At 43.3% G+C, this 19822-nt stretch overlaps 2 protein-coding genes and 1 long non-coding RNA gene across 3 annotated transcripts; 2 read left to right on the forward strand and 1 right to left on the reverse strand.

Annotated features, from left to right (window-relative positions):
* Nucleotides 1-299: 299 nt before the first annotated feature.
* Nucleotides 300-15565, reverse strand: LOC142954940 (uncharacterized). The gene is made up of 3 exons (XR_012955771.1): nucleotides 15461-15565; nucleotides 10144-10319; nucleotides 300-973 (listed from the first exon to the last, which is right to left on the reverse strand). It is a non-coding gene; the product is annotated as an uncharacterized LOC142954940 (long non-coding RNA).
* pcsk1 (proprotein convertase subtilisin/kexin type 1) lies at nucleotides 1588-13175 on the forward strand. Its single transcript, XM_076096315.1, has 13 exons — nucleotides 1588-1790; nucleotides 2968-3072; nucleotides 3166-3288; nucleotides 6264-6410; nucleotides 7434-7510; nucleotides 8148-8236; nucleotides 9107-9279; nucleotides 9602-10020; nucleotides 10132-10365; nucleotides 11352-11509; nucleotides 11603-11736; nucleotides 11838-11999; nucleotides 12608-13175. Exons 1-13 carry the CDS (start codon nucleotides 1602-1604, stop codon nucleotides 13034-13036), a joined length of 2439 nt encoding a protein of 812 aa, XP_075952430.1. The 5' UTR covers nucleotides 1588-1601; the 3' UTR covers nucleotides 13037-13175.
* A 312-nt stretch (nucleotides 15566-15877) lies between the features above and the next one.
* LOC142955014 (globoside alpha-1,3-N-acetylgalactosaminyltransferase 1-like) lies at nucleotides 15878-18025 on the forward strand. Its single transcript, XM_076096396.1, has 3 exons — nucleotides 15878-15911; nucleotides 16625-16687; nucleotides 17079-18025. The coding sequence occupies exons 1-3, from the start codon at nucleotides 15878-15880 to the stop codon at nucleotides 18023-18025; spliced, it is 1044 nt and encodes a 347-aa protein (XP_075952511.1).
* Nucleotides 18026-19822: the final 1797 nt, after the last annotated feature.

A 19822-nucleotide genomic window follows, 5' to 3' on the forward strand; every position in this document is an offset into this window, starting at 1 on the left:
ACAATGAAAAAACAGTGGACATCAAATGCAGATTTTTTTGAATGAAGGACAGAAAATAAAATAATAAAACACACAACACCCGATGCTGTTTAACTATAAATGTCAAAGATGTGGTTGTGGAAAAAAGACACCAAACAAAATGATACAAAAATCCCAATGCTGCATAATTGCCTCTTTAAAAACTGTGTGTGTGTGTGTGTGGGGGGGGGGGGGGGGGGGAGGGGGGGGGGGGGGAGGGGGGGGGGGTTATACTATATATACACAACATACAGTGATAGATATTGTAGATGGATGACATATTTGTGTGCAATTTCCCATATCTATAACTTCTGTAACATTTTCAATTGACATTTTTATTTCAAATCTACAAATATTGCATTATGTTTGTGTACATATTTCACATCCAGCCGATATGTCTGATAATGCGAATAGCTTACAGCGTAAAAATGGGCTTTTGCAATTTCTGTGAAATTAAACGATAACCTTTAGAACCACTTAGACCTGAATTAGTATCATTATTATTATCTTGTTTTTTTGTCTTCTTGTTGTTTAGTTTTATCTTATCATTGTTTTCTTTTGTTTGATGTTACCTCTTTTGGAAAGCAATAACAGTGAATTACAAAGGAAACATTTTTAAAAACCATTTTGGATTTATTTTTTTTACTCCTTTGGTATTAGGCTACTACTTTTCTTTCAGTACAGGATGTGGATACTTCAATGCTTGTCTGTGATTTAGATACATGTAATATAACTGAGTGAGTTGCATCAGAAATAAACGTCTTTATCATTATTATTATTATTATGTATTGTTGTCATAGCCTTCTCAGCTGCTGCAGAGACCCATTTCCCTTCACATCCCAGTGTTTGGTTTCAGTGGCATCACCTGACGACAATCTGCGGTGAGAGCGCGGAGCTGTCCGCGGTGCTGAAACGCATCTCTCTCTCTCTCTCCTGGCGACGTGGACACGTGAGCCTGAGGCCGGAGAGAGAGATGTGTTGTTGGTTGAGACAGATATTTCATTTACCGAACCGCTTCGGCACAAAACTACAAAACATTGAGGATACAGTTGAAGGATATCCGCCTCATAGTGATAGACGTGTATAAGTATAAGCACTGGTTAATAAGGATTCGTTTTATTGTTGTCTTTCTTCCCGGTGTCTCCTGCAGCTTCAGGGACAAACGGGGATATTTTTAGTCCTCCCTCTCAGACTTTCTCCCTCAAGGACTCGAACTCTCATCTTACCTAAGGTAGACGCCAAACTGACGTCAGAGCACCCGTAATTTGACGTGCGTACACCCCCCCCCCCCCCCCCCCCCCCCCCATGACGACCACACACACACAATGCACACGCCAGCCCTCCCCGTCACTAGTATTTCCTCTCCTCGGCGAACCAATAACGCGCAGTTTCTCGTCCGCTCGATCTCAGCCAGCTGTTTCTTTAGGAATTAACAGAAAACAAGGAGATTTATTTGTAGTCACCACGAAACATTTATACCTCGGAGTTGTGGCTGCTTTATCGGGAGCATTTAAGCTATTTGTACAGATAGATATATATATATTTATTTATTTATTTTCTCATCTGGTTGAATTTCCTCTGAGATGGAAGTGAGATGTCATCCAGCGGTGATGTGTTGTGTTTTCGCCATCCTCTTCCCCGCGGGTGCCCGGTCGCTGGAGTCCACTTACGGGGACAGGCAGTACCTGAACGAGTGGGCAGTGGAGATCCCCGGCGGACTGGCCGCTGCAGAGGGGATCGCCAAAGAGCTGGACTACAAACTGGTCCGACAGGTAGGCATTAATGTCCCAGTGTTTAGACTTGAGCAATAAAAGCGCTTAATTATAAATATATTATAATTATAATTATATTAGATAGGTGTGTGCTGGCTGTTTTAATGGATATTTTTTTTATTTGGCGTGATATCAAAGCAAACTGGGACCTGAATAATGTCTCGTTTTAATATCAAACACCTAATTTAACAGCAACCAACAGAAACCATAAAAGCAAAATGAATCATGAAACGGCCTACAATACCAGCTGTGGAGCCAGGCAATAGCTGTATCAATTATCATACTTTGCTTGATCAAGCCATCAGAATGGAAACTCCTTCCTTTTATGATTGTCCTAAAGCACACTGTACATTTTCAGGATTGAATCAATCTCTGACTCACTGTTTACACACTTCTGATAACTCTGGTTTTCATATCCATGTTCAGTAGGGCCCTGTTTTTTTCCCAGCATTTCAGACTGACTCATGCCGTCTTCTCCTAAACAAACACATTAGTCATCATAAGGACAGCGCATTATATGAAGCCTGTGTAGCTCTGAACATCAGCGGCCAATGATTAACGGAGCTGTCTTGGATACTGAGGCTGTCATCTTCAGCTGTGTCACAAGCATAATCACACATATTTTCAGTTTTTATATTACATTACATTCATTCAGAGGACACTTTTTATCCTTAGCGATTTCATCAGCCTCCAAAAGGACAAGAGCTAGATCTCATCAAAATAGTAAACTAATTGACACATTGCTTAGCATCAGTCCATTATGTGGATATAAAATGCTTTACTTTCCCCAAAGATGCATGTAAAGCATTGGCAGAAAAGCATTCACACCTGTAGGTCCCATTGTGCTGTTTTTACTATTTTATATTTGAATACATGAAAATAAAACTTGTAAATACTGTATGTCTGCTAGTAATCAGATTTCTAAGTACGTATTTTACCCTTCACTTCATAGAAAAACACCACACAGTGTATCATAGATAAAATAGAGGCAGACATTTAGATGTAACAGTGTAGTGATGACACCGTCTGAGTTTTTTTTTGTTTCTCCACCAAAAACTGAATTCCTGAGGCTTTTTGTGAGAGATAATAATGTTTCTAGACCTGTACGACAGGCTTCAGCGACCAGATGGCTGGTATTATGTAATTTCCTATCTGTCTCTTGCCTTCCTCTGTGCAGATCGGGGCCCTGGAAGACCATTTCTTGTTCAAACACCGCAATCATCCTAGCAGAATGAAACGAAGCGCCAGCCACATCACCAGGCGGCTGTCGGAGGATGATCGGGTGAGTGGCCACTTTCCTCTACTGACTTGTCGTGCTCTGTGCGCGATCGTTTTGGTCTCATTGTAACGGCCGCCTCCTCTCGTCTGTGTGTAGGTGCTGTGGGCAGAGCAGCAGTACGAGAAACGTCGCAACAAGCGAGCGTCCCTCGGGGAGTGCAGGGACTGCCCGGTGGATAAGCTGTTTGATGATCCCATGTGGAACCAGCAGTGGTACCTGGTGAGTCACCACTAAGGCTTGAAAGTGATTCACACACAACACAAAGCAGCAGATTAAGCACTGATAGCCAAAGTACATGAGGAATTCAACAGGTGGCTCAACAATTAATTGTTTGTGCTGGCTTAAAGATGCCTTTTTTTAGAAACATATTTGAACACTGTGGACTTTCCAGAGCTCCAAAAACAACAGATTTCATTCGATATCCCCCTACTGGTCATATGTTGTGTACTTCTGTTGTGTCTGGTTGAACCGCCTGTTTGCTGTTAAGCTGGTCTGTTCTCCAAAACCCTGTGAGTGCTGGACAGCTCCACACTGTTCTCTGCTCTGTCCTCACAGCGACCTCATGCCTCCAGCGTCCAGGCCACTCAGTGTGTGTGTGTGTGAATTATACCTATTATACAGCAACATGCATTTGTACGCGCACAGGGCTGTTTCAGTAAGTTTGCATGCACGCATGTGTGTAGAAATGCACAAAAAGCGGGGAAACAAAACATGAAAGCGGTGTAACAATACCACGCTATCGGGCAGCTCTAGCCAAAAGAGCCATTTGCTAAATTAGTAGAGCAGTCCGTGTGGAGATGAGAGGAGTGGAGAGACTATAATCCAGCGGGATGGAATAGAGTAGAGCCGTGCATTAAGTCCCAATTTACCCTGAATGGAATGGTTCAGTCCATTCTGGCAAAGTAGTAGCAGAGAATAGACTGTCACAGCTGTGCATCCCCTGCCAGATCTGTTACTTTATCCTGAACGTAGGCTGACCCCAAAATCTTTACTGATTTGAATCATTAATCTTGAACTCTGCGACTGTTCCGTTGACCACAGCACGTACATACTACAGTGGATACAACAGTGTTTCTGGGTGCTGCTTATATTTTCTATTCTTACCAGATCAAATTAAATACATTAAAACACAAGTTACTCCATTAGGGCTGCAACTGCAGATGATTTTTCGATTAAATTAATACGTTTTTATAATATGTCAGAAAATATTGAAAATAGGCAGTCCAAAGATATCTAATTTATGATGACGTGAAATGGAAAAAAGCAGCTAAATTCATTATTAATCAATGATTCATGCAATTAACCAATTATCAAAAAAGTTGCTGATTTCTGTTGATTAACTAATGTATTATTTATGAATGATTTAAACACCATAATCAACTGTAATATGTTGCTGTGATGCCAATACTGTATATTCATACCAACATAGAACAATGACCATTAATCTGATTTAATTCATAAATCAATAGAAAAATAAAAAAATAAAAATTCAATGTGTGTGTATCTTTAAATAAACGGTAAGCATTCAGAAGAGAGAGAGAGAGAGAGAGAGAGATTCACATTACGTTCTCTCAGCTTCCACTTCTACGCACCTGCGCTAACCGACCATGAGTCACACGCTTGTGGGGAATAAGAAACAAATTGAGATGAATCATTTTTGCCGATGAGAGATGATGGCACTAATGGAATTGGCCTTAAAGTGCCGCTTAGTGTATTTCCACATCACTCTGTGCCTGTGTCACAGCAGGAGCCACATAACAGTTCATACAAAGTATCATTATTCGCTCTCCTTGTCTGTCCAGCAAGGACAAAGCTCAGTACAAAAAAAATAGCTGGAAAGAAAATAACATCACAGGCACAATGCTGTGATGTTATTTTCTTAGCTCCAGTATTTGCAAATGTAGACACATGACGCCGCGATGACATCAGAGTGAGGGTGGAGCTGTGTGACGGAGGCACGGAGCCTGATAATTTAATCAGGGAGTGACTCATACTTGAAGCTTAAAATTCCTCCTGCCAGAGAGAGAGAGAGAGAGAGAGAGAGAGAGAGAGAGAGAGAGAGAGAGAGAGAGAGAGAGAGAGAGAGAGAGAGAGAAAGAGAAAGAGTATCTATGTTGATTGTGCATCGAGGGATCTCATTGTGCTCTGGTGTGTGTGTCCACTCTCTCATTTCATATGCGATAGCTGCAGAGAGACTTGCATAAGCTGCTGTGTGTGTTTGCTGTGCAACATTAAAATCGATGCATGGCCGGCCACTGAGAGCCCCCTCAGCTGCTACCAGCATCGACAAGTGACTCATTTGGTGTTACACCAAAACAGGCAAGCTGTAGATATGAGCTGGTCGGGAGTGAAATCCTCTCGAGCAAATGGCTATTGAAACGCATCGTGTGACAGCGTGACATCTGCTGTGTATTTACATTGAATGGGCTCTATTGACTGTCAGCTGGAACTGATACTGTCCAAAGAGAAAGAGCGGTAAAGACAAGATGCTAGTTAGAGGATGGGGGGGGGGGGGGGGAGTCAAAGAAGAGGAAAAGAGGCGATACATCACAGGGATGAGTCACGTCTTGGGGTGGCGCTCTGCAGTGTCTGTGCATAATGCGCAAAGAGCGAAAGAGCAAAGTGAGTTCTTTTTTTAGTCTTAGCCGTCTCCAGCTCTGAATCATACTCTTCCTCGAGCAGACAGGCATCGGCCCTGCTCACTCTCCCTCACTTCCTGCTGATTTTCCATTCAAAACAGCCCCCCCCCCCACACACACACACACACACGCACACACACACACACACACACACACACACACTCACTACGTGTGAGATTGTATAGCCTCGGAGATAGATTCATCAATAATCCGACCGGGGGGACTGAATGTGAGTCGAGCCAGAGGAGCTGTGGGTTGCAACACAGCACATTGAGGGTTAAATGAATAAGTAGAGTCATAATCATACACAAAGCCTGCATCATTATCACCCTCTGGCAGCAACCTGCCTACAAGTGGCCATCGGAGTGCACTCAACAAGCCAACAGTCAAGTATTGAATTTCTGTAAATGTCAGTGGAAGAACAGGCAGGTGGAGTGAGCTGGAGGACTTTGGCTGACCTTCTTAACATATCTGATAATATTTAGAGAGCCTGTTCAGAGGTAATCCACACACAATTTAGCTTGATTTGCAGATTTTGTAATTTTATCTTCACAGCAAGACACACGGACGTCTTCCTCGCTGCCGAAGCTCGACCTGCACGTGATCCCCGTGTGGCAGAAAGGCATCACGGGCAAAGGAGTGGTCATCACCGTGTTGGATGACGGGCTGGAGTGGAACCACACGGACATCTACTCCAACTACGTAAGACACCGTTTCCATGGAGACAGCCTCCGTCGTCTAGGTCTGCCGTTGCCATAGCAACGCTGCTGGTGACACCTTACAAGGCAATTGATTAAAAAAAAGAAAAAAAGCCGGTATTATATCTTGAGTGTGATAATGTCTGCCTCCAAAAAGCCTTTTTTCATGTTTTTAATTCCTGGGTATTCTGCTCTGAATGATTACTTACATTTAGGGACGCAGAATATGAAAACATTTAGTTTTTCCCGACAGTGTGAAAGGGGTTGCGGATAATTACAAACCGATGAAAGCGAGCACGGCTGAAAGGGAGTTCAGCGAGGTTTCATCTTTGCATAGCTTCTCCTGTTGAGAGAGGAACTCTGAAAGCATTAAAAAAGCCACATCTGTGGTTTGGTTTCAAACAGCGCTGTTGCTTTTAGAAGCCACTGCATTGCCAGCACAAAAGAAGGGAAGAGGAAGAAAGGGATTGTGGGAGCGAGGGAAGGACATAATGTATGACAACAGGGCTGATGGAAACAACTCCCACTGTAATTAAGTTAACGCTGATCAGAGAGGCTCAATCAACCGTGACGCTCATCCTTAACAATCACAGCATATGAGCAGCGAGCATTTGCATAACTTATGGATCTAAAGTGACAGGCACAGGCCTCTGCTTTACATCGGATATTAAAGCGGTTACTGTGAAACTGAAAGGAAGCATTCATTTTGATTTCCTCTTTAATAAGAACATCATTTGTATATTTAATTGCATTTTACGCAGCAGAAAATTATGGGACAGGCATGACTTTCCACACACAGTGTAGCATTTCAACCCCTGCTGTTTGTCAAACCAGGAATATTTCAAAATATAGTTGTGGACAAGCACCCGGTTCCCCTCAGAGTCATTCAACGTGTTGTTTCACTGTTATGACACATCACTCTCTCCTCTTGTCACCTACCAAATGTGTCTCCATGACAGCAGATTGGCTCTGACAAACGTACGCTGACGTCAACCCTTGATATATTTCTGTCTGTTGTTGTTCAAAGGACGCAGCAGCGAGCTACGACTTCAACGACAACGACCCCGACCCTTTCCCCAGATACGACTCCACGAATGAAAACAAGTGAGTTAACTGTGCGGAGAATTGATATTGGCCATTTTTGTGGCACGGGCTGGCTTATTACAGGGTCCCAGTGTAATAATTAATAAGCATAATGTAGGCACAAAGTAGTGGAACAAAGAAGCTAATTCTGCCCAAGCATTGGAAGACTCAGTTTACTGCCTCACCGGCTTTCTCAGACCATGCTTGGAGTTAATGGCTCACCCTCTGTTAGCTGTCACACACACACACACACACACACGCACACACACACACACTCCTCTCCGCCAAACAGCCCTGTGCTCTTTTGTTATCTATACTCAGCAGATCAAAGCCTTTTCTTCCAGATGAATAATTGCAGAGCCACACAACTAGAGAATCTCCCTGACCCTGTCATCACAATTGATATTTCTGCTCTAAACATGACCTTTTACAAGAAAAATTATGTAATCAAACGTTATAGTGGCCTCTTGAGTTTTGCATCCTATGAAATAATGAGTGCAGGTGAAACAGTTCAAGGTAACCATGAGGAAAACACAATGCATTTCCTGCCTTTCACACCCAAAGATACAGCTCTGACTCTGACTTGAGGGATGGATAGAGCCGAACCAATATGCAGGATTAGTGTTAAGTGTGTATTGAATATGTAATTGTTTCCTAGACATGGGACCAGGTGCGCTGGGGAGATCGCTATGCGGGCAGACAACAATAAATGTGGTGTTGGAGTGGCATTCAACTCCAAGGTTGGAGGTAAGAGCTTCTTCTTTTTTTCCGTGAATATCATTTTGTTTTGTGTGAATTTCATTTATGTCGTTATCTGTTTGCTCAGACAGACACTAGAGACTGAGAAATTCAAATTACACTGCTATGAGGGATTTAAATGATCATTGATTATATCAGTTTGATATAGGCATGAAAACTGAAAGCCTTTGTTTTAACACCAGTGATATACTTGAGATGTTATACATACAATAGGTTTGGTGGGTGCTTGTGCACCATACGTTTTAAATACGTCTACAAAAGAAGAGGACACAAAGAGAATTCATCAAGTACTTCCGTTCTGAGCACTGTTGTTAGATACCAAAGGCTGCATATCCCTAGATTTTAATTTATTCAATTTATAGCCAGCAGGGAAGGAAGATTTCCTGATGGAGATCTGATTTTTACACCCAATAGTTAACGGCACAATGAGCTCCAATCCACCCAAACAATGGTTTGCAATATTTAGGCTGCAACGTTTGAAGGACCAAGGTTCTTAGTGCATCTCAAGAAACAAACATCACACATTTTGCTGCCCTAAAACACAATTATATTATTCATAACCTTTAGATTAAAGCTGCTGTAATAGATTTAATTTTGTTGTTTTCTCTTTATTTACTGCTATGTGTTAGTAAATTGCGACATTTGATGTCAGCTTAGCCATGAATTAATGATACGTCCGCAAAAAATGCCTTATCTCGCAATGTCAACGGAAGTGAAAGAATAATCATGTATCCGCCCCGTGAGTCCAAAATTGAACGGGTTCTTCATTGGCCCATGCTTCACCCTTTCCATCAAGTTTCATGAAAACCGTGCACAAGGCGTAACTGGGCGCTAACGTTCCTGCATCTCTCTGCTCAGGGATTCGTATGCTCGACGGAATCGTGACTGATGCCATCGAGGCCAGCTCTATTGGGTTCAATCCAAACCATGTGGACATCTACAGTGCTAGCTGGGGACCCAACGATGATGGCAAGACAGTGGAGGGCCCTGGACGTCTGGCCCAGAAGGCTTTTGAATACGGTATCCAGAAGGTAAACGATCAGACGGGCAGCTTGTATTCAGACTCAAGCTGGTGTGATCCCAGACTGAGGTTCTTAATGGGAGCTACTATCTGCAGCAGTGATGGGAATCAGATAGAATATAATCAATAAGGACAATGTTTTATACTGGAGTTACCTAGAAGTATTACATCTAATACCATGAAACTATTTTCCTCATATTTATTATTTCTATAACAGTATTATGGCAGCAGCTGAATGTTCGTAACAACACGGTATCTGATACAACAAAACATCTAGCGTTTCTTATCGTCTTCAGCTCTCTCTCTCTCTCTCTCTCTCTTGTCCTCCGCAGGGCCGTGGGGGGAAAGGCTCAATCTTTGTTTGGGCATCAGGTAATGGTGGGCGCCAGGGCGACAACTGTGACTGCGACGGCTACACGGACAGCATCTACACCATCTCAATCAGCAGCGCCTCCCAGCAGGGCCTGTCCCCATGGTACGCAGAGAAGTGCTCCTCCACTCTGGCTACAGCATACAGCAGTGGAGACTACACCGACCAGAGGATTGTAAGCAACTATGTCTGTTACGCTATGTTGTGTTTTAAGTCAACTAACCTTATTTGTGTTATCGTAATACAAGAATTCCGTGACACTTTGCCTGCTTGCTTTCAGACGAGCGCTGATCTGCACAATGAGTGCACTCAGACTCACACGGGAACGTCGGCCTCTGCCCCCCTGGCTGCTGGAATATTCGCACTTGCACTGGAACAAAAGTACGTAGTGCTGTTGCTCACAATCTGCATGTGATATTCTTGTCATTTCACACTTCTATATCGATATCAGTAAATACTCATTGGTCGGGCTCTACGTCTTCCGTCCCTCAGCCCAGATCTTACCTGGAGAGACCTGCAGCACATTGTGGTATGGACCTCCGAGTTTGACCCTTTGGCCAATAACCCAGGCTGGAAGAGGAACGGAGCCGGGTTGATGGTCAACAGCCGGTTCGGCTTCGGCCTTCTCAACGCTAAAGCCCTGGTGGACCTGGCGGACCCGGCCACGTGGAAGCCTGCGCCTGAAAAGAAGCAATGTATCGTCAGGGATGATTCTTTCCAGCCCAGGTATGTGGCTGCTTCACAGCTGCTCTCGTCTACCGTTTGAGTTCTTTTGTTTGTCGCTTTGCCAACAGCCCGGGATTTCTGGCCACTGTTATTAAATGATAGACGTAGCTGCGCATTACAGTGTATACATCTCATATATTACTAGAATACACTTTGTGACCCAATGCAAATGATTCCATTTTGAGATAGAGAACATTGTTCCCCAAGGAAACAGATTAAATGATCTGTGATATTAAAGAAGCATCTGCTGCTTTTCCAGTGACGTCATGACGATAATAAATCTTAATCCCGGGAGGACTTCTTTTTTTTTTAAATCTCAATTCTTCATGATTGCAGCTGAGAGCATTTGAATTTGAGGTCAATCATCAACTCTGAATATTCATTAATGCTAATTGTTAAACAACGGGATTAAATATCTAAACCCAAAAGCGGCCGAGCACGGACAGAAACTCAACGTCCCGTTCAGCCGTCTGTTTGCATTCCTTCATGAATTATTAACCCGAGATCCACGCCTAATGCTCAGCTGCTATACATTTTGTCCCACCAGTGGACAGCAGCTACAACCAACTGAGTTCTGTGTACCTTTATTGTCCATTTTTCAATTTGCATTTGGATTACGGGGCTCTATAGCACTGACACCCAGTTTCCCCATTACCTTGCTACATCCCTGTCTAATCCCGAGGATTTGGCTCTCCATTTCCCTCAATGCTTAGTGGTCTAACCCTCTCCAGCTTTATGGCAGCTTGAACACGGAAATCCTTTCATTCATGTCTGGGAAAGATGGGGATTAACTGGTTTTGCAAATTAATGACCAAACCTGTACATGCATCTTGTTTTCATTTCCAAAATTGTGTGTTTGTCATTGAATTATCTCACAATGAAATGTGATGTTTGCAGTACTTTGTTTAGTTCCACCCCGCTGCTGTTTCCCAGACAGTCATGAGAACATGTCAGGGAACTACATGTTTGTGTGTCTCATCCCGCAGGGAGCTGAAAGCAGCAGGGGCGATCACTATAGAGATTCCAACCAAAGCCTGCGTGGGGCAGGAGAACGCAGTCCGCTCATTGGAGCACGTGCAGGTGGAGGCCAGCATCGAATACACCAGGAGAGGGGACCTGCACATAACACTCACCTCCCCAGCCGGTTAGAGATGTGCACACACACACACTCACACAGACATTTGAGTGAAATAACCAAAGTTCGCAGATGATCTAACTTTTTGGATTTTCCCCATAGGCACCAGTACAGTGCTGCTGGCTGAGCGAGAGAGGGACACGTCCTCTAATGGCTTCAGAAACTGGGACTTTATGTCCGTCCACACATGGGGAGAAGATCCTGCTGGTACTTGGACCATAAAGATCACAGATACTGTGAGTTACAGACGGAGCATATTTGGCTTGTTTGTATAACTCCTGAGCTTCTGTTTCCTGAGTTCTTGCTGAGATCTAACAAACATTATCTCCCCTCAAAGTCGGGCCGCATGCAGAACGAGGGTCGAATTTTGGACTGGAAGCTGATTCTTCACGGGACGTCGGAGAAGCCGGAGCACATGAAGAAACCTCGAGTGTACATTCCCTACAACGCTGTACAGAATGACCGCCGGGGTGTGGAACACATGGATGACATGATGGAGGCGAGTACAAACATGGTTAAGATGTAGAGGAAAGGAACGGCTGTTAAATCCCTCAGCGTGCCATGAAGCTACAAACCGATGCTAATGTTCAGTGTGCTAACGTGCAGATGTTTTGCAGATATAATGATGACCATGTTCACCATCTTAGTTTGGCATTGTTAGCATGCTCGCCAATTTGCATAAAACACAAAGTACAGCCGAGAGTGATGGGAATGTCATTGGCATATGCATATTATTTATAGCTTTTTATTATGTGCTCTCCAGGATACTTGAAATCAAACAGTGACAATGAGGTTTAAGTGTCGACTTTCAGTTTAAATTTGAGAGTGTTTACGCCCATATTTCGTGAGCAGTGTAGAAATTGCAGCACTTATCACAATCACAGTCATTGTTTACTTTTAGATCCATTGGACTAGAGAGCCAAAGAAATAGATCACTGCTCAGGCACTTTGGGATTGTATTGATTTTTTAAGTAAATATTATAAAAATGTAATATGGTACAATAAACAGATTATGTTGTCTATCTTTGTATAGATTTATGGATCATTTTTATCTCTTGCGTCACACACCATTAACATGTCTCCTCTCTGTCTGTCTGGTTGACACAGAAGCCCACACAGGCCTATCCACCTCCAAAGACTGAGACTGCACGAGCCTCCTCTCCTTCCGACCCAGAGAAGGAGCCCAAAAAGCCCTCAAATCCACCCTCCTCCCCCTCCCTGGCCCTGCTGCGTCTCCTTCAGACGGCCTTCAACAGGCAGACCCCCGCCGTGCAGCAGCCACAGTCTGTAGCCAGGGCCTCCTCCGCCTGGAGGAAGCAGCAGCAGCAGCCGGGCCGGAGCCTCTCTCCTCCTGCGACAAGACTCCCCCCTCAGACGCTATACCAGGCTCTGGACATGATCAACAAGTACCAAGGCCCCGAGGACAGTGTCTACAGCGACTACAGCGATGGCTTCTACAGCATCAAGCCGTACAGGCACAGAGATGACCGACTGCTGCAGGCCCTGTTTGAGATGATAGATGATAAGAGCAAGTGAAGGCCCGGAGAGGACAGGAGAGAGGAGACGAGAGGAGAGATTTAAGATTGGGGGAAGCGTGGCAATGTGTTGGTTGGGGAGCAGCAGAGGAGGAGGCAAAGAGAAGAGAGAAGCAGAGGGATCTGGCGTTGGAGGTGTGGAAGAGAAGAGAAGAAATACAGGAAAGAGAACTCTTCCACTCAGTTCTCTACCCCCCCCCCCCCCCAAAAAAAAATGCTGCATATCTGATCTCTTTACCTTCATTTGCCAATCACCATTCATTCATTGATTCTGTCAGTAAGTCGTGCAAAATTCCCAGTCCACCCGTGATTCAAAACTCAAAGCTACAAACTGTACCTCCATGTAGTGACAGTCTAAGCATTTAATCATAAGAAAGGAGGGGGAGGCCGTGTGTCTCTTCTCTTCACTGCCTGCTCAAGCATGCCACCTTTAGAATATACGTTTTGTATTACTATCTATATATTATCTATATATTCTACAAAGACAATGATTGTAATATGGTTTTGACAACAATTGACATCTAAAATGTTCACTTTCAAAAATCCTTTTTGTTTCTATTTATATTTTCATGTCTATACAGTTTTATTTTCGACGTGTTTCACACTATTATGGGACAACTTCTCACCTTCAGAGGACAGATTGATCCTTAAAAAACTGACATAAAGTCATGACATTAGAGTCAGCATACATTCAAAATGAAACAAAATTTTGAATCGATCAGCAATTCGTAAGGTTTGAACTGTGTTGACAAAAGATTAATTCTCAGGGTGTCAACAAAGCTCAAGAGAGTAGGAGAATCATATTCTGGAAGTATTAAGATAAATATATAGAGTGTGCAAGATTATATACTGCAGATTCAAAAAGAGGAAACATAACCATCCTCTACTCTGGTAAGAATTAGGGACAGATGGAGTCTTTCAGTTGGAGTAGCGATACATTCAAAGTGGAAAAAAAATAATCTTCTTGTGCTCTTTGTTTAATTTTGTATAAGTACAATGCTGCATTAAATGAAATATTTTTCTAAGGATCCTCATAGTTTATGGAAATAATATATACAGTATCAAACCCTTCTCTTTTCTTGTGGCATGGTTCACTCAATAGCTGCACTACACTACAAATGAGTGTAGCTATCATAACTACAAATGAACACTGCCAAAAGCTTTGCTGTCAAAAGCTTCCGTGTATTTCAGTGGATGTACGAATGGCTAAAATGTTGTTTGTTCATCCTCTGCAATATGCCAACTACAAACAGTTCTTTGAATCCTGGACAGATTATTGCATTAATATTACTTCTCTGGTATTATTTATTTGATATTAATGGACCTCTCACACGTCCATCAACTCTGTAGAATAGGGGCTCTGCAATGCAACCTTCGAGCACATTCAACTTGAACGCCTTAATATATGCTGTAATAAATTTGCATACTTATCTCCACACGGTGTCGATCAATTTATAGATGCTATTGTAAGTGTTTCTGACATGAATAGTTATGGATCTTCTATGCAGAGTCTCTATCCTCCAGCTTGGAACTGCCTGCCCCGCTTCTCTGCCAACAAGGTGACAGGAAATAGAAGATGTTTGGGACAACGCTTCACCCTGTAATCTATCCACTCTTTAGTGTAGCCCGTGCTGTTTTCTTTATGTTTTTGTTTTCGACTGACGCTTCAGTCCAAAGTTGTTTACACGAACCAATATTATGTTGCAATTTCTGTATGGATATACAAAATAATGAGATTTATCGTAATAAACTGCAAAGTGACCCCTTGAGTCTGTTTGAGTCTCTGGCAGCAGGAGGGGGCGTCAGGTGTGTCTAAAGTGACAACCTGTAGTAGATAAATGAGAATATAGGGCGAGGGAATCTAATGTATTAAATATGTGGTTCTCACAGGACAGCGACATACAATGAGTATCTTAACTTTACATACTACATAATACATAGTTTTACTTTCTAAATGCAGGACTTGTACTTAGTGGAGTATTGTCACTGTGTGGTTTTATTGCTTTGACTTAAGTCACTTTATTGCTTTGACTTAAGTCACTTGTTCCACCACTGATTGATTGTGAGTATGTTGTCATGCTGCTGCTAACATGGTTGTATACTTGATTAAATATGCAACATTCAACATCATTATAGAATCATAGCTCGATAATAGATATTAGATAAAGTATGCTGTCTCCTGATGTTTTCTCTTGATTGTCCTCCACTGTATTTCCTATTGAGTGCCTCCACCTTGTGGACAGAAACAATGCAACACCCTGTTGACGCACACTGCAGCCTGGTTTATAATACGGTATTGTGCCTGTCTACGTCCTACCAACTCTTCTCTTTACAGAAACATTTGAAATGTGTAAAACGACCAGCCATCGTCTAACCTCCTTCGTCCTCAACATGAGTAGGAGGAAAGTATGAAATCCCTCTTTACCTTGAATTCTATTCTACCAAGTCTTCTCCTCCACTCCTCGGCTCCTCCCATCAGCCCAGATTCCCCACACATCTGGTTGCTTTGGTTTTTTCTCCAAAACTGAATACTGCAAACGCCTGAGGAGGAAAGCGAGGAAGGGGGGGAATGGGTAGGGGGGGGGGGGGGGGGGGGGGAGAAAGAAAATATGTGAAGAGAAGGGAGTGGAAAGTATTCTAAAAGCAAGGACAAGAGAGTGAAAGAGGAAGCAAGGAAAGAAAATGATCATTGGTGGAACAAAGTGAGTTAAACAGCACATGTCCAGGAGGAGACAGAGTGGGCAGAGGAGAACCAGAGAGGGAGCGAAAAGCAGAATTATTTTTGCCAAAAATAGCGGCCTCAGACAAAGGTTTGTGTGTTTATCCACCAGCAGGTCAAAATATGGCGCTTTTCCCATTCTGCAAGACGCCCGCAGGTCAGTAAAAACCTCAGCCACTGCTCCACCTCTTCTGCTCGTGTCACATCTGGTTGTTTTCCCCCCTCACTTGTCATTGATCTGTGACTGCTGTACGTGTACATGCTCAGTTAAAACGCCAAAGCTTTTTCGAGCTTTTCTCAGATGATGTGAAGGATGTGTAATCTGATCCTGAAAATGTGTCCAGGAAGGCAAAATAAGTCCTTGATTGATTCAAGACTTTAAGTATTTGTCCCAAATCTCTTGGCTGGTGAAAGAGCATGCAGGAATGTATGTGGAGAACACGAAGATAACATCTACATGGACTCGCATGTACTTCTACTGAAGTTCTATCTCATGCAACGTGGAACTTGTGATCCAGTACCGATCTCTTCTCAGCCCAGTCTGGCTTCTGCTATATGGTCTTTGCTCAGCCTCACATGCACAGTTTCAGATGACATCGTCTTACTGTGTATCCCACTTGTCACTGCTCGTTCATTTGCGTATACATATTGCATATGCTTTAAAGATTTAATTATTTTGGCAATCACGGGTTGCTACACTTCCAAAAGGGGGGATATTTCGGTATCAGCACATTCTTTTCATTCCATGAGCTTTGGTCTTTTCTACCTGTCGGATTTAAAGGAACATTTGTAAGAAAATGCACTTACAGGAAAAGCATGTATCAACTTGTACCGGTTTCATTTACATGTGTATGTTTGTCCTTCAAACAGGACCAGTCAGAGTGAGAAGAATACAACTGGTTCTGTACTGTCTTCTCCTGTCTCTTATCATATGTAAGTGTACAGAATAATTTATTCCACTCTAACACTGTGTCGGGACAGTAAATGCACATACAGCTACAAAATGTGCTTCTGGCAAAGTGAATGTAAACTTCAACTTTGTTGTTGCATGCTAAGTAGATCCTGTCTCGTCCTGTTGTCGTGATTGTAATAGATTATTAAAAATACGTTGATATAATATATGTATATATATATCGTCAAAATATTCCAAACACAGACATATGGTGAAAGTTATAAAGTGCTTTGAATAAGGTCAGTTGTGATCATTTGGATTGAACTGGGTGACTTTTCTCCAGCTTAACAAACGTGTACATATATGTACTTCACAAAAAGTGTCACTGGTTGGAGTTGTAACAAAAAGTAAAACCATGTTTTGCCCCTTCAGACTTCCTCAATGGGCGTAAAGCAGCTGTCAGTGTGGAGTCACCTCATCCTATCTTTCATGCCTTGGGAATGGACCGGACCGACATGCCGGTCATCAAGGCAACGGCGCCACAAACTCCTCTGGAGACACCTTGGGGTGCTCCTTTAGTGTGGGGCGACACCCAGAAGTCAGCTCGGCGCAGGGCTAAATTCGCACAAGAGGAAATCCGTATAGGTCTGCTGGCCCTCGTTGTGGGAACGTATGCCCAGTACGTGCAACGTTTCCTCTCCTCGGCTGAAATCCACTTCCTCCCCGGTCAGATGGTCACCTACTACATTCTCACAGACAACCCCCGCACCCTGGATCCCCCCATCGAGCTGGGCCCTGAACGACAGCTGAAGGTAGTTCCGGTTGCAGAGCTGCCCGGGTGGGAGAGGTTGGCTCGTCGCCGGATGGTCCTGCTTGCTGATGTCATCAAACACCCGATCAGTAGCGAGGTTGAGTACATCTTCTGCGCTGACATCGATCAGGAGTTCATGGCCCCTGTGGGAGAGGAAATCCTGGGAGACCTGGTGGCCACGTTGCACCCAGAGCTCTACGGGATGCCAAGAAATGCATTTCCTTACGAAATCGAAGAGGTCTCATCAGCTTGCGTGGAGGAGGATGAGGGAGACTACTATTACACCTCTGAGTTGTATGGAGGGTTGGTTTCTGAGATGTACAGTCTGGCTCGAGCCTGTTCTTTGCTTATTCTGCAGGACCAGGCTAACGGGGTAGTGGCCAGGGGCCTTGAGGAGAGCTACTTGAACCGCTACTTGATCGATAACAGGCCCACCTGCGTGCTTTCCCCAGAGTACAGCTGGTGGGACTCTGCCCTGGCTCCTGATGTGCGTGTACAGAGGCTGGTATCCTTGGGAAGGAAATGCGAGGCTTATGATAAGCAGAAAGAGAATCAATGTAAAATGTAGGGTTCTGCTGGCCGAGCCCACTGAAGTATGAATGTAGATCTCACTCCAACATGAAGAACTATTGTTTTCAGTGTTACATTTCCTTTTTGGGGAAGGTCTCAAAAATGAGCAAACAGTGTTATGACAGGACATGGGATGAATTAATACTTCATAATTTTGTTTTCTGTTCTATTAGCCAATAACTGTAGCCTGCAATCACACACAAGCAACCTGCACAATCCGCTCTCAATTAAAGACCCATTTGTGTGAACAGTTTGTCTGCGTGCTATCTCTTCCACAGCAGACAAAATAAAGAAAGTGACCTGTCTCTTTAAACGGAGCACTGTGCTCTCCATTAATGTCAGCCTCGGAGATACTGCTCCAGTGGCTTTGTGGTCAACAGCGATAAGAGTCAACAGTGTAAGTGCACACTTTCCCCGCAGTGGCCAATCATTAACTGGAAGAGCTGCTGTTTCAAGGTCCTTAAATACCAGGTGTGGGGGGGAAGATGGATATAACGGGGTGCTGTTTCTCCAGGTTACAGGAGTTACCAGGTTTACGCTTCAGCCAACAGTAAAATAGGTTTGAAATGTGGTGGAACTGGTTCTGGAAGTAATAAAGTCATTTTCATAAAAAAAATGTATATTTTCCCTATTATGTGTTGGAGTAAAAGGTAAACTCAAATGACCTGAAGTTGGTGGTTGTCTGCTTATCTCTTTCTCCCTCCCTCCCACACACAAACACACAAACGCTTGCTCCCATGTTCACACTCTGCTTCTCCTTCTTTTAATGGGAAGGTTAAACAGCAGCAGATGGCTTTTCTCACTGCCAACAGAATCTGCCCTCAGGGACAGATTGCCACGTGGAATTGAAGCTGGAGGTAAACTTCAAATAATCCGTAAAAAAAACAAATTTTCAGTTATGTTTCACTCAAATCTAAATTTCCGCTGCTTGCCACACGGGTGTATTTATGTTGACTCACTATCAGTGCTTTTTGAGTGTTATCTCTCTTAAATAATAATGGTCAAACATGAAGAAAAAGCTCTCCACGCATACCTGCCTGTCTGACTGGCAGGAGTTGATTCCAGGCCGTAGGCATCCTACAATATATTATAGACAACACAGGAAATCACTTTAACTTTTAACTTCAAGTATCAACACTATGGGTAAATTTCAGATGGAATATTAATGGAGTAGCCCAAATCACAACTGATTATGACTGACACAGTATAACGTGCTTAAATAAACAATAAATAAATGTGAATAAGTAGCAAGAGATTGCTGGTACCAACCGATATGTGAATAACGGGAGTACTAATGAACTGCTTTTTTACATTACATTACATTACAGTCATTTAGAAGACGCTTTTATCCAAAGTGACTTACAATTCAGATTATATCACATTCATACACGTAGGCACAGCTACGGGAGCAATTTTGGGGTTAAGTGTCTTGCTCAAGGAGACATCGACATGCGATTAGCAGAGCCGGGATGGAACCGCCGATCCTCTGATTGAAGGACGGCCCTGCTCTCCACTTAGCCACGGTCGCCCGAGAGACACACCTGAACACATATCCAGACAGAGAACGGCCAAGTTTAGCATAGTGAAGGATCACCTGGTTAGCAGAAATACAATTCTGGAAATAACCTAGCAACTTTAAATGTAAACCGTCTGATCTAGACACAGAAAGGGGCACATCTATCACTGTTACTGATTTCAGGCTCCCGACTCCTGCCCCTAAAACCTGTGCCTTTGATTAGCACTAAAATCTGAGCCTGGCCAAATAATAGGTCTATCAATGATTAACTTCTTTTGT

Source organism: Anarhichas minor, unplaced genomic scaffold, assembly GCF_050575085.1.
Source record: "Anarhichas minor isolate MPS153535 unplaced genomic scaffold, ASM5057508v1 ptg000021l, whole genome shotgun sequence".
NCBI classification, from domain to species: Eukaryota; Metazoa; Chordata; class Actinopteri; order Perciformes; family Anarhichadidae; genus Anarhichas; species Anarhichas minor.

Bases quoted from the DNA above. Each gene is read 5' to 3' on its own strand.
- LOC142955014 (XM_076096396.1), top strand. From the start codon at position 15,878: ATGGCGCTTTTCCCATTCTGCAAGACGCCCGCAG. The intron at 15,912-16,624 runs GTCAGTAAAAAC...TCCTTCAAACAG, and splicing joins ATTCTGCAAGACGCCCGCAG to GACCAGTCAGAGTGAGAAGA. The intron at 16,688-17,078 runs GTAAGTGTACAG...TTGCCCCTTCAG, and splicing joins TCTCCTGTCTCTTATCATAT to ACTTCCTCAATGGGCGTAAA.
- pcsk1 (XM_076096315.1), top strand. From the start codon at position 1,602: ATGGAAGTGAGATGTCATCCAGCGGTGATGTGTTGTGTTTTCGCCATC. The intron at 11,737-11,837 runs GTGAGTTACAGA...CTCCCCTCAAAG, and splicing joins CCATAAAGATCACAGATACT to TCGGGCCGCATGCAGAACGA. The intron at 12,000-12,607 runs GCGAGTACAAAC...TGGTTGACACAG, and splicing joins ACATGGATGACATGATGGAG to AAGCCCACACAGGCCTATCC.